The 13,004-nt window shown below is 38.7% G+C and overlaps 1 protein-coding gene across 2 annotated transcripts in view; it reads left to right on the top strand.

Annotated features, from left to right (window-relative positions):
- LOC144498653 (peroxisome proliferator-activated receptor alpha-like) overlaps nt 1–13,004 on the top strand; it is a 77,044-nt gene that overhangs the window by 45,334 nt on the left and 18,706 nt on the right. For both annotated transcript variants that reach the window (XM_078220098.1, XM_078220099.1), the window contains exon 5: nt 10,038–10,237. In XM_078220098.1, coding sequence (XP_078076224.1) covers nt 10,038–10,237 — 200 coding nt within the window. The remainder of the gene's footprint in view (nt 1–10,037; nt 10,238–13,004) is intronic.

Raw genomic sequence — 13,004 nt, forward strand, 5'->3', positions numbered from 1 at the left:
AAGGCCAGAAAATGAGTTTCCTGAATTTGCATCCATTTTGAACAGGCATAACTTAAAGCTCAAAGTGTTAGGTGCAACATAACCCAAAATCGTTATTTCTGAAATTTTAGTGACTATTTTATTCCTCCTTTATTGAGACATGCAATTTATTTTCTATATCTCTAAATGTTTTGTGACATATGCTACATTAAAAGTAAAAGTTCCTCAGTTACATTTTTAAAATTGTGCTTAACATGCATAAATGGTGATTTGGTGGCTTCAACTTTTTAATTTAAATGACGTTGTTTAACTACAGAGGACTTAATGGGATGACAACAAATGCTTCGTACTTTCATCGGGCTCCAATTGTTCCCATTGATATGATTGGCATTAAAAAAAGTGGCATAAATTACGATAAAAGATCAATGATCCAGGAAATTCTGGAATGAAAGAAATGGGATGAAACCATTGTGTGTCAAATTCTGTACGGTCTACTGGAGAGAGGCTTGAATGGCTTTGAAGCATACTTCTGTGTGAGCTATTTGCATTTATAATAGTTCCTTCAATGCAAAAAAAGGGCTTCATGGTTGGGGTGGGGAAGGAGATGGGTGTTGAGCCTAAACAGGAGTATGAGCAAAGGGTGGGGAAGGTAGCTAAAGAGAATGTTGAATAGGTGGCCTCCGAAGGTGAATGTTTAAGGTATAGAAATAAGTAGGTAGAGTTTGTATAGAATTCTGAATGTTTTGCCACAGATAATAGCAAGGAAATAGCCTGGATTTTCAGGGAATGGTGGGGGATAGCAAAATGACACAGACCAGGTTTGGAAAAGCAGAGGTGTAGATGATGACATTGGCAACCTCCTATGTAAGGAGGATGGTGCTATCTGCCTCCTATGAGGCAGGAGAGTGATGCTATCAGATAGAGACTATATCATTAACATTTTAAAACCCAGAATATAAAATAATAATCATTTAAAATCTAACCATGTCATTTCATTCAGCTGTGGAAAGGAGAAAATTTGCCTTTTGGGATTGTAGGTATTATGAATTCTTCGCTTTATAAGATGGCTATGATTTGAATGGTCTTTTAATTCAAGATAAAATGGAGCTATGGGGAGAGGTACTGCAACCTCCTACCAGTTCTGTCTGGTGATAAAGCCATGTGACATGGTTGCCTTGGGGACAGGGGCTGACGTCAAACCCTATTGAAGGCAAAGTCCTAGTTTTAGACAACTGGAGACAAAGGCCTAAATGTAAATGGACCCAAATTCTCTTTGGACCTCCACTGTTTCCAGCTATACAGCATTAGTAAACTGTTCCTTTTTAGGGTCAAATTGGATGACTTCACATTTGCCTACACTGAAATTCATTTGCCACAGTTTGTCCATTGCTTTAATCAATTAATATCTCTTTTTGTAAGTTTAAGTTTCCATCTCCAATTCCACCTATCTTTGTGTCATAGGTAAATTTGAGTATGTGACTTTCTATTCCATCATCTTTTCTAAATTCTTTCATGAGGATGTAAACATTGCTGGCAAGGACAGTGTTTATTGCCTTCTCCCTATGGATGTCAGGTTTTGCAAGACCCCAGTTAAATCTGCAAAACAGGTTAAATATGAAACTTCAAATCATGTTAAAATTTAAAATTCTGACCAGAAAGTTAGTTTGTTGGCGTCGGGTTTTAATCCGCTTGGAGTTATTGCTCATTTACCTCTCCAGCCACTTACCCTTGTTAAAAATTCCCCACAACTGTTTAGAAATCTAGGTCTAGGGGATATAGTCCAAACGTTAGAGCCAAGCTTTCAGGAATGAAATTAGGAAACAATGCAAAGGGTGATAGACATTTCATCCCTCTGCCTCAAAAGTCAATTAGTGCTTAATTGGTTAATTGTTCATTTCAATCTGAGATTGTAGATTTTTGTTCACCAAAGGTATTAAGACATATGGGACAAGGGCAGTATATGGAGTTAGGTCACAAATCACCATAATATTGAATAATGAAACAGGCTTGAGGAACTAAGTGGCCTACTCCTCTTTCCATGCTCATTGAGAGATGTGATATCAGCCATAAGACATAGGAGCAGAATTAGGGCTCTCGGCCCATCGAGTCTGCTCTGCCATTCAATCATGGCTGATATTTTTCTCATCCCCATTCTCCTACCTTTTCCCCATAACCCCTGATCCCCTTATTAATCAAGCCATTGCCACATGTTTGGTTCCATGGTTATGCTGATTAGAAAGGATGGGCTCCAAGATCTATTCAAAGCCCTGTGTCAAGTTGGTGCTGAACACCTCAGTTTCCCTTAACATTGAACACCTCAGTTTCCCTTAACATTGAGCACATAGTTTCTGTGCATGAAACATTTATGTACATGGATTTGCATTTTTCTGTAGCCTAGCTGTTAGAGTCCTTTGCTGTGATTTTCCAGTCCCGCTGTGGAGGACTCCCCTGCGCAGATGCAGCAAGCTGTTCAAATGTACGTTGAATTTGGTGGAACCAGAAAATCCTACCATTGGGAAGGGCCGAAAAACTCCGGCCCTTGTTTGAGTTTTCTGCAGCAGAACTTGTGTGTGACCTAAATCTCCAGTGAACTTTGCTTCAGCTCACTTATGCTTGACATTTTGACCTGTACAAATTTCACCCCCCCAGCCCACCCCACCCCCACATCCTAGCCTCTAAATTATGGAGGGTGCAGTTGACAATGCTATCAAGCGGCACTTATTAAGGAATAACTTTCTCAGTGATGCTCAATTTGGGTTCTGCCAGGGCCACTCAACTCATGACCTCGTTCCAGCCTTGGTCTAGGCATGGACAAAAGAACTGAACTCAAGAGGTGAAGTGAGAGTGACTGCCTTTGTCATCGAGGCAGCATTTGATCAAGTGCGGCATTAAGGAACCTGAACAAGATGTAGCGATTTGTGCTGATGATTAAGCAATGCTCAATGTTCATATGCAACAAGTCCTGGACAACCTTCAGGCTTGGGTTGATAAGTGGCAAGTTACATTCACGCCACAGAGGTGCCAGGTAAAGACCAAGAGAGAATCCAACCTTCTCCCCGGCGAGTAACTCGCCTCGTGGGTCACCAGAGCTTGTCCACCATCTACAAGATACAAATCTGAAGTGCGATGGAATACTCTCCACTCACTTGGATGAGTGCCACTGTAATGACACACAAGGAACAACACCTTCCAGGACAAAGCAGCTCACTTGATTGGCACTCCACTTTCCGGCGTTGACGTACAGTGGCAGCAGTATAAACCAAGGATCTACAAGATGAACTGCAACAACTTACCAAGACTACTTCGGTGGCACCTTTCAAACCCACAGCCTCTACCAGCTAGAATGATGAGGGCAGCTGATGCAGGGGAACCACCTGCAAGTTCCCCTCCAAGCTACACACCACCCTGACTAGGAACGATATCGCTAGATCAAAATCCTGGGGCTCCCATCCTAACTGCACTGTGGGTGTATCCACACCACATGCAGTGGTTCAAGAAGGCGGCTCACCATCTTCTCAAGGACCATACACGCCTACATCCCATGAAAGAATAATTTTTAAAAATGTATAATGCCAGTGTCCGAGCTGGTGGTTCTCAGTGTCAGATTGAGTGATGGTGCCTCTTCATCCCTACTACTATCTTCTGGTCCCTCCAATCCAGTTTCCAGTTCCGGAGCATCTGAAATGAAAAAGGGATAGGATGTTTTCAGGGAAGAGGGAAAGATGAAGCATCCACAACTTAAGTAATTTTTCACACAAGGGGGTAATGTTGCCTAAAAATTGGACTATTTTCAGTTTTTAAGCAATAAAAACAATTCAGATTTTCACAGGTGACCAAGTGCTTTAAGGCCAATATTACGACCCCATGACAGACAAGAAAGGGTTGAGGTGGGGGCTAGGTGGTTCAAAATGAAATGACATAACTTGCCCCAAAAACATTTGTGTATGTGCCAACCAACAATTTTACGCTGACATGTGTGCCACTCATGAGAGGTAACACACCAAATTATAATATTTAAATAAAGTTCCTACTGTTATGGTTCAAGTCAGAAACTCAAGTGTTTTATGTAGCCCGCCTGGATCATAAGTCTTGCACCTTGAATTTGGCTAGGATAAACATGATATGTTTCACTTCAGGTGTGATTCAAAAGACCCACGAGGCAGGTTTTATCAAACAAAATTAATTTAAGAATATAGTTAATATGTATGGAAAGAAAATTAACAACTTTTATCAATTACAAACAAAACAACCACGATAATGTATAACCCTCAACAAATATGTCTAAAATGTTTCCAAATCAAACAAAATTGTTGCCATAGACAAAACCCCTTAAACAAGATCAACACAGCAATGTTATGTTCACATGATAGTGGAATTGAGTCCTTTGGTTGGACAATTGAAAACTCTAAGTTCTAGTAGTCCTCTTATGGGTGGCACAGTGGTTAGCACTGCTGCCTCACAGCTCCATGGACCTGGGTTTGATTCCCGGCTTAGGTCACTGGCTGTGTGGAGTTTGCATGTTCTCCCCGCATCTGCGTGGGTTTCCTCCGGCTGCTCCGGTTTCCTCCCACAGTCCAAAAATGTATGGGTTAGGTGCATTGGCCATGCTAAATTGCCCCTTAGTGTCCTGGGATGCGTAGATTAGAGGAATTAGTGGGGTAAATATGTGGGGTTACAGGGATAGGACCTCGATGGGATTGTTGTTGATGCAGACTCAATGGGCCAAATAGCCTCCTTCTGCACTGTAGGGTTTCTATGATTCTTGATACACCCAGAACAGTTTGAAGTCCGAACAGTTCACAGAACCTTAGGGAGACTCTTGTCAAGCCATCAACAGCAGAGTTTCTACTCCAGGAAGGCTTTCCACTAACCCGTGGAATTTCCAAAACCAGGGAGAGAGAGAGAGAGAGAGAAACACTTCTTTTCAGCTTGATGTCCCTTCTAAAAAACCTCAAACTCAATCTGCAGCCAAACAGGAAAAAAAATCCTTAAACTCCCCAGGAAGGAAACAAACTGTCCAGAACCCATGTCCATTTCTCCAAACATTGCAGGGCCATAAAACTAATCCCAGAGTAATTATAAACAACCCCATTTAAGCCACTTAAGTAACAATAAAAGGACTCCTCGGAGACGGTTGAGCAGCAATGAGGAACATGGAAGCTCTGAGAGCTCCAGAGATCATGATTTTAAAAAGAAAAGCTTTCTTAAAGGTACACTAAAATCACCTGATTTAAATTTAACATTAGCTGCTGAACTTCCCAGAGTTTGGCAAGAGCAGCCAGATCAAACTGACACATGCGTTTTGTAATACAGTTCAGTTTATAAATTGGGAGAAATAGGAGTGCAGCTTCAAACAATCCTGCCAACAATGGCTTTTGCTGGTTGCTTGATGGCTCGATGCCCACCCACAATGCCTCAATCTTAGACTTCCACCCTCCCAAATAGTTGCTAAAACAATTCCCATTCTCCTTCCCCACCACATGCCCCAGGTTTCTTTTCTCCTCACTATCATGGTCTGAGCTCCCTGCACAATATCAAGTTGTTGGGACCACACCACAGGCTCCGAACAGCAGCCGAACACTGCTGCTTTCCCACCTGGCAGACAGGTTACCTGGCAATCTTATGGCTGCAGGTTGGGAAACAGAACTAAAAAAATAATGAGATCCTGTCACTAAATTTGTTAGGAGCTCTGCATTCCTGGGATTTCCAGAATTCCGCTCTCAACCGCGTACTCCTGCGCTCTTGCCTGTATATATCAGGGACTATGCTTCCTGGGAATATAATCTGTGGAATACCACCTATTAGGGTTGAATAACATGGACCATAATATTTAATTAATGACCTCTGCTCAATTATAAGAAATGTGTTGTGAATATTTGATTTCATAATTCATATGTTATAGAAAATTAATTTAGAAATTTTAAGTGAAGATGAATAGAAGCACATGTTTGAGAAACTGATAGACAGATTTGGGGTAATTATAGTTCAAAAGGTAACCTGTGTTTAGTTACCAGGGAAGAGGTAGAAGTGAGAAAATTTAAACAATGGATGACTCGTATCTGAACTCTTGGTGGGAATAGGAGGTCTACAATTATTTCAATCAGTGACTTGGATTACTCATGCAGTACCCAGATCAAAAATGCTAAAAGCACTTTTGTAAACAAGGGGCTGGGGGGGGTTTCTTAGTGGAATTAGCAAGTCTGAAAACACTATTAGAGATGTACATTATTCATGGAGGTCACAGAATCAATGGGCTGTTTTGAAGGTAAAAGATAATTAGTTTACATTTTTGCTTCGGGTGTCCCAAAGTATACTTATTACCATGGGGATGGGATGTGGGAGTCAGGAAGGTTCCTTTTTTTGTAATTCATTTGGGTGTGTTTTTGTTTATGAAACAGGCAGTCAACGTGGGTTGGAATTTGAGAAGGTAGGAATAGATCTTTAAAAATCTGTAGAGCAGCTGTGAGACCAAAATCTGCATAGAGGTTGTAGGGCAGACAGAGAGGGCAGTCAGTGTCTGTCCAAAGCCAAGGAGAGCAAGAAGAGTTTACAATTCTGATATTGGGGGAATCTGTAGTTTAATTTTACTGAAAGGAGAGACATATTGGTGAAACTGGTGTGTTCTGTGATTGGACAGCACTTGGTGAGCAATCCTGAATGCATTAATAATTTAAGACCAGTTGTCTTTAATTGGTTGTCAACGTGGTTAGACAATCAGTCAGTGTTGCACCATGGCTTACTGTCACTTGCTAGAAGTGACATACATTCATATGCAGGTATCTGTTCTCTGCAAACAATAAAACCTGTTCAAGACTTATTCCTTTCTTGAATTATATGGATTTAAATTTTCTCTTGCACTCATCAGGTCAAACACAGTCAAATTTCAAACAATCACAACAATTTAAGGGGTGCTGATTAGTTAGCAAGTTGACTCTGGTCCAGACATTACCATGGAGAAAGCCATGAGAAACTATATGCTCCCCTTGCTTCTCGAGTAATTCAAAGAAGGCACAATGCTTGAACACTGTTTGCAGAGAACAATTCCCAGAATGTGACTGTATATCACTTCCAGCAAGCAACAATGAACAATGGTACAAGTTTGACTTTAGTGTAGTTATTAGTGCACTCAGGATTGTTCAGCAAATGCTTCCCTGTTGTGGAATCACATGTGAGAATGCAATGTGACTATCTTTTTCATGATATAATGTAAATAATATAAATTCTTCTCTGCATAAAGCTTGAAAAATGTCAAATGAAAAAATATTTTGTCCTGCCTGCCACGGGAATTGTAGCGGGCGGCGGCAGACCATGCAAAGGTCTGTTGACTTTGAGAGGGAATTTCCGGTCTTGGGGAGAGTGCGGCTGGAAAATCCTGCCCTTTGTTTCTAAAGCACTGATTTACAGTTACAAAAAAAATTATTAAACGTTGATAAACTGCTCAAGTGTGCAATAAATATTTTACCAGCATAATTACCTGTAAACATATTACTGTGAAATATTCGTTTCTGCATTATTTTCATGTTCTACATTTTTACCTTGCTAATTGAAGTACTTGGAAAATTAAACAACCATCAAATTAACTTTTAAATACAAGGGTTGAAGATCTTGCATTTACGTAAATACAATGTTACTTTGATGAAACGAATCCAAGGGCAATAGCCTTAGTCGAAAAGCAAGACAATCAAAGAAAGCACATTCAGCTTTTAATGGTGTCTCACTTGGATATTCTTCCTCTTGTGCTGGAAAAGGAGCTAAAGTATCTATATGCTTGCTGGAGGGAAAGAATTGTTTGTGCCAGTGTGTCATCGGTGTACATCTCATACTTATTTTAGCTCCTTTTATGAAACATTTGGAACACTAATATCCCAAGATAGGTTCCGTGAGAATAGACTGGGAGAAAAAGGTGAAGTGAATTTACAGGAAGTGTTCCCACATATTTTAGTACTTATCCTGGCACATGATATGTAATACATTCCATATTTAATCATGCATTGCATGTGGGCTTGTTATCCACAAACCTTGCTTCATTTATCTTAATTTCTGATTGTATTTTTATGTCAACTTTTCCCTTCAAAGTAACATTGTATTTACATAAATGCAAGATCTTCAACCATTGTATTTAAAAGTTAATTTGATGGTTGTTTAATTTTCCATTTTATTTCTTGAAGTGCAGTTTTGCAATATCACTGTTGCCATGTAATTGCAACTATGATATACAAATTTATCAATATTTTCTCCTAGGTCTATCATTATATCATTTTAAAGATTTTATCTTGTTATTTTAAAATAATATTTAAGTTTAAACTTAATTTATCGACAAAGTATTTCATACTTTTGTGATAGGTTGTGGGGAGTCTGTCCTTTTGTTTCTTCATTATTTTGAGAGTCTGCTTGATGTCTACTTGTACTATCAAAGACCTGCACCTGCTTCAGCGTTTTACAGGCTGCAGATGTCCTCCCTATAACATTATATACTACCTCATGCTCCACTTCTATGCTTGTTAATAGTCATGCTTATTACTTATATATTGATTTTAGTGTTTTTTATTTCCATTGTTAAAGATAGCTTTCCTTTTAACTCCTTCTTCCAGTCTTTTTTCATTGCAGCTCTGCTTCTGGTATATCTTCTAGTCTCAGTATTTGTGATTTTTTTAATGTATCAGTCTGGATATGTTTTCGTGTTACATTTTTTAACTGCCACTTCTAGTATTTCTATTCTCAGTTATTTTCTTGTTAATCCTGTTTCTTTTTTAAATTGTCCGCACACCATTTAATCTCCCGAGACTTCCTTGCCCCAAAGTTATGTAATTTTTATTTTCCCCTCCGATTATTCCTTGCCTTTCTCTTCTTCATATCTGACCAAGCTTCCTATTTTCTGCTCAAATTTCACATCCATAACCCCGCTCTGTACTCGCTGTCACATTTTCTAGAAGCCCCCAACTTCCCTTTTACTCCCATTTATCACCATGACCATTTTTCCACCTGCAACCACCAATCTTTGCACATCTCAATTATTTCCCCTCCTATCCTTCCATAATGCTTTGTACGTCTGCACTATTTCAGCCAATTTATCCCTTCCAAATATCACACATTAAATCTGTGTCAAAGTCACCAGAGAAACCAACAAATATATATATTATCAATATTTTTATAATAAATTTACAAGTATTCTGAATATAAATTATATGATCTTTCATTTAAACATATTCTAGAGAAGATTTCAATGTTGAAATACAATACATTTTAATTTACAGTTGATAAATTCCACAATTTACATTTACTTCCAGATTCGCAGTTAACTTTCTAATGTACAACATTATCTATTGGTCGACATTAATTTCATTATAATTTGTATAAACGTTTACAATAATACATTCTTGCTAACACTGCAGTCCTTATCAGACAATATATATTGTCTAACATCCAGATAGCAATGACACATGACATCTAGTTTTGAAAATAACCTTCAGTTCTTCGTGGCAACCCCAATCAAAACACGTATGAAAATGCATTATTGCATTTTCATATATATCAGTCATTTGTGTTTCAAGCGAATGGTAACATTTTCAGGTCACTAACTACTTGTCCATGTTTGTAAACGAAAGCCAATGTTACAGCCTGCTGTTGCTATTCTAGGTCATTGAATATCACCAGATGCTGTCGTCAAGAATTGTGATTTCAGGAATTCTCGTGCAGTGGCAGTCGCATTCTATCACTTGGCATATCAACAGGAGGCAAAAGGAATGGGCAGAGTGTGGTGGGAAAGTCCTGGAATTGGTTGGGGAGAGGCCAGGAATAATTTGGGAGGGGGGAGGGGGGGGAGTAGGAGGAGAGTGCTGAGGAAAACTGTATGGCAGAGTGAAAAGAAAATTGGGGGAAGAAGGAGAAGTGACAGCATGGACTGAAGGAGGGAAAGAAAAAGAAATGACAGTATGAACTAAAGCAGCGAAAGAGGGAAAATAATGCCGGTGTGAACTGAAGTGGGGAGAGAGGGAAAAGAGTGTCAGCGTGAACTGAAGGATCAAATTGAATAAATTATATGTTTCCTACTTGCACAGCTATTCGTTTCGGTAGAATGCCACAATCTGAAAAGGAGAAATTGAAAGCAGAGATCCTAACACTAGAGCAAGATGTACAGAATTCACAAATGGCTGATCTCAAATCTCTTGCCAAACATATGTATGAAGCTTATCTAAAAAATTTTAACATGAACAAGACCAAAGCCAGAGCCATTTTGACAGGAAAAGCTAATATCCCGGTAAGTAATTGTAATTCCTCTACATTAATATGACCTTTTTTATACAAGTGAATAACATATAATTAAAATGTTGATGATGAATTTAGTACCTCAAAACATGCACATATTCTTATCTCCTCCCCCATATCCTCTAGTGGGAATAAGGTCTCATGTTCGTTTGAAATTTCTTTTCTTTTACTGTTGTCAACTGCAGTTGTCCATTTATATTCAGCACAAAGCAAAAAGGTTTGACAGACTTGAATTTCATTCTGAGGTAGTCTTGTCCCAGCTGATATCAGTGAACCTTTACATTGCCTGCAATCATAAATGTTCATTTTTAGCTTTTTAAAAAATCTCTACTATGGAAATATAGGGTCAGAAAATGATTACAGTACAGATGGAGGTCATTTGGCCTGTCACGTCTGTGTTGGCTCTCCGCAAGAGTAATGCACTTAAACCTACTCACCTGTTTTTGTTGGTAGCCCTGCAAATTTTTTCTCTTGAGATAATTATACAGTTTTTTGGAAACCTCCTGCCTCTACCACACTCTCAGGCATTGCATTCCAGATCATAACCACTCAGTAGAAGCATTTCTCCTCAAGTCACTGTTACTGCTTGCCAGACCTCTGCTTTGTGACCCTATGCCAATGGGAATAATTTCTCTTAATCTACTTTTGTCCAGACTTTCATAATTTTATACATTTCTATCAAATCTCTTCTTAATCTTCTCTTCAAAAAAGAACAGCTTCAAATTTTCCAAATCAGTCCACTTAATTAAAGTTTCTCATCCTTAGAAACATTACCGTGAATCCTTTCAGCATCCTCTCTGATGCCTTCACATCCTTGCTAAAGTATGATGCCCAGAATTGGATACTATACTCCAGTTGAGGCCCAACCAGTGTTTCATAGAAGTTCTTCATAACTTCCATACTTTTGTACTTCATGACCTATTTATAAAGCCCTGGAGCCCATATGCCTTTGTTAATTGCTTTCTCAATCAGCCCTGTCACTTCAGTGATTTGTGCACATATACCCCTAGGCCCTTCTGACCCTGAACCCACATTAGAATTATACCCATTATTTTATATTGCCTCTCCTGTTCTTCCAGCCAAAATAAATCACTTTACATTTCTCTACATTAAATTTCATTTTTTGAATTAATTTTTAAAACTTTTTGTCCTAAATGTCATAAAGGTAAATTTTCACTGAGATAATCAAATACACTACAGAATTGTTTCTGTGGTGCTGTATCCAGAAGTGTGATTTTTGTCTTTGGGGGACACAGAAGACATTGACACAGGGGTGAAATGGAGGAACAGGCAATGGTACATGTGATAGTAATATGGTTATCATCATTATCATCACAATCTTCTGAACTCCTTGATATTTTTTCTGTTCCTCATGTCCATCCTCCTCCTCTTTTGCCTGCCATGCTTACTGTACGGGGGCATTCAGATGAAAAGATAATGAGGCAGGAAAAGCTGCACAGCACTCGGACATAATAGTGACACCTGAGGTTCATTGCAGCTTGGTTCTTTAAAATTCTGTAATGTGGAAAATTCTAAATGAAATGGCACTGATCTTGGGTCACATTTTTTGAACAAATTAAGTGTGTGACAGCTCAAAATACATAAAAAGTGACATTTTGCTTTGTTTGCAGGAATATGAGCATTTAACTTTTTATTTTGCTATTTTTGTCATCTCACTGTAGGAGAATTGTTCTAGATGGTAAAATACATGATTATTTAATATTAATTCAACTGGCCCTGGGCATTGTGTATTGTTCTTGATGGGATAGAAGAGTTGAAGAGTGCATATTTTTCCAGCCCATACTCTTCTTCCTGATAGATGCAACATTGGTAATATCACCAGACTAGCAACCAAAGGCCCTGGGGGCACAGGTTCAAATCTCACAGGGCAGCTGGTAGAATTTAAAATCAAGTAATATAAAGCAATTGTCAGTAATGATGACCATGAAACTATTATTGATTGTTATAAAAAGCCATCTGGTTCACTAATTTCCTTTTAGGGAAGAAAATCTGCTATCCTTACCTAGAGTGGCCGACATGTGACTCTAGACTCTCAGCAATATGCCAACTGCCTTCTGGCTTAGTAAACCACGCAGTTCAAAGGCAATTAAGGATGGGCAACAAATGCTGCCTCTGCTGGTGGTTCCTACAGTCCATGAAAAAAAAATTTGAGGTGTAATTGAACTTTTATCTGTGCATAACTTGTCTTGAACCGTCACTGTCTACTGCTCTTTTTGTTTTAAAAAGTATATACTATCTATATATCAACATTACAATGATTAGCAAATATAACACGTGATTCAAAAAAGGAGGGAAAAAGAAAAACGGGAACACAGGCCGGTTAACTGACATCAGTTATCAGGAAAATGCTATAATCTATGATTAAGCAAGCTGGCACAATGCATTTAAGAAAATCATAATGTGATTAGACAAAGTCAACACAGTTTTATGAAAGGATTTTTGTGTTTGACAAATTTATTAACGTCTTTTTAGGATGTAACTGGTAGGGTAGATGAAGGGGAAACAAGTGGATTTCAAAAGTCATTCAAAAAGGGGCCACAGAAAAGACTAACACAAAAGGCAAAGGCGCATTGAGTTGGGGATAACATATTAGCATTGATAAAGTATTAATTAATGGACAGAATGCAGAGAATAAGGATAAATGGGGCATTTTCAAGTTGGCTGGCTGTAGCTTAATTGAATGCCACAAGGATCAATGCTGTGGTTTCTGTTTACAATCTATATCAATGACTTAAACA

The sequence above is a fragment of the Mustelus asterias genome, chromosome 9 (genome assembly GCF_964213995.1).
Source record: "Mustelus asterias chromosome 9, sMusAst1.hap1.1, whole genome shotgun sequence".
Taxonomy (NCBI): Eukaryota; Metazoa; Chordata; class Chondrichthyes; order Carcharhiniformes; family Triakidae; genus Mustelus; species Mustelus asterias.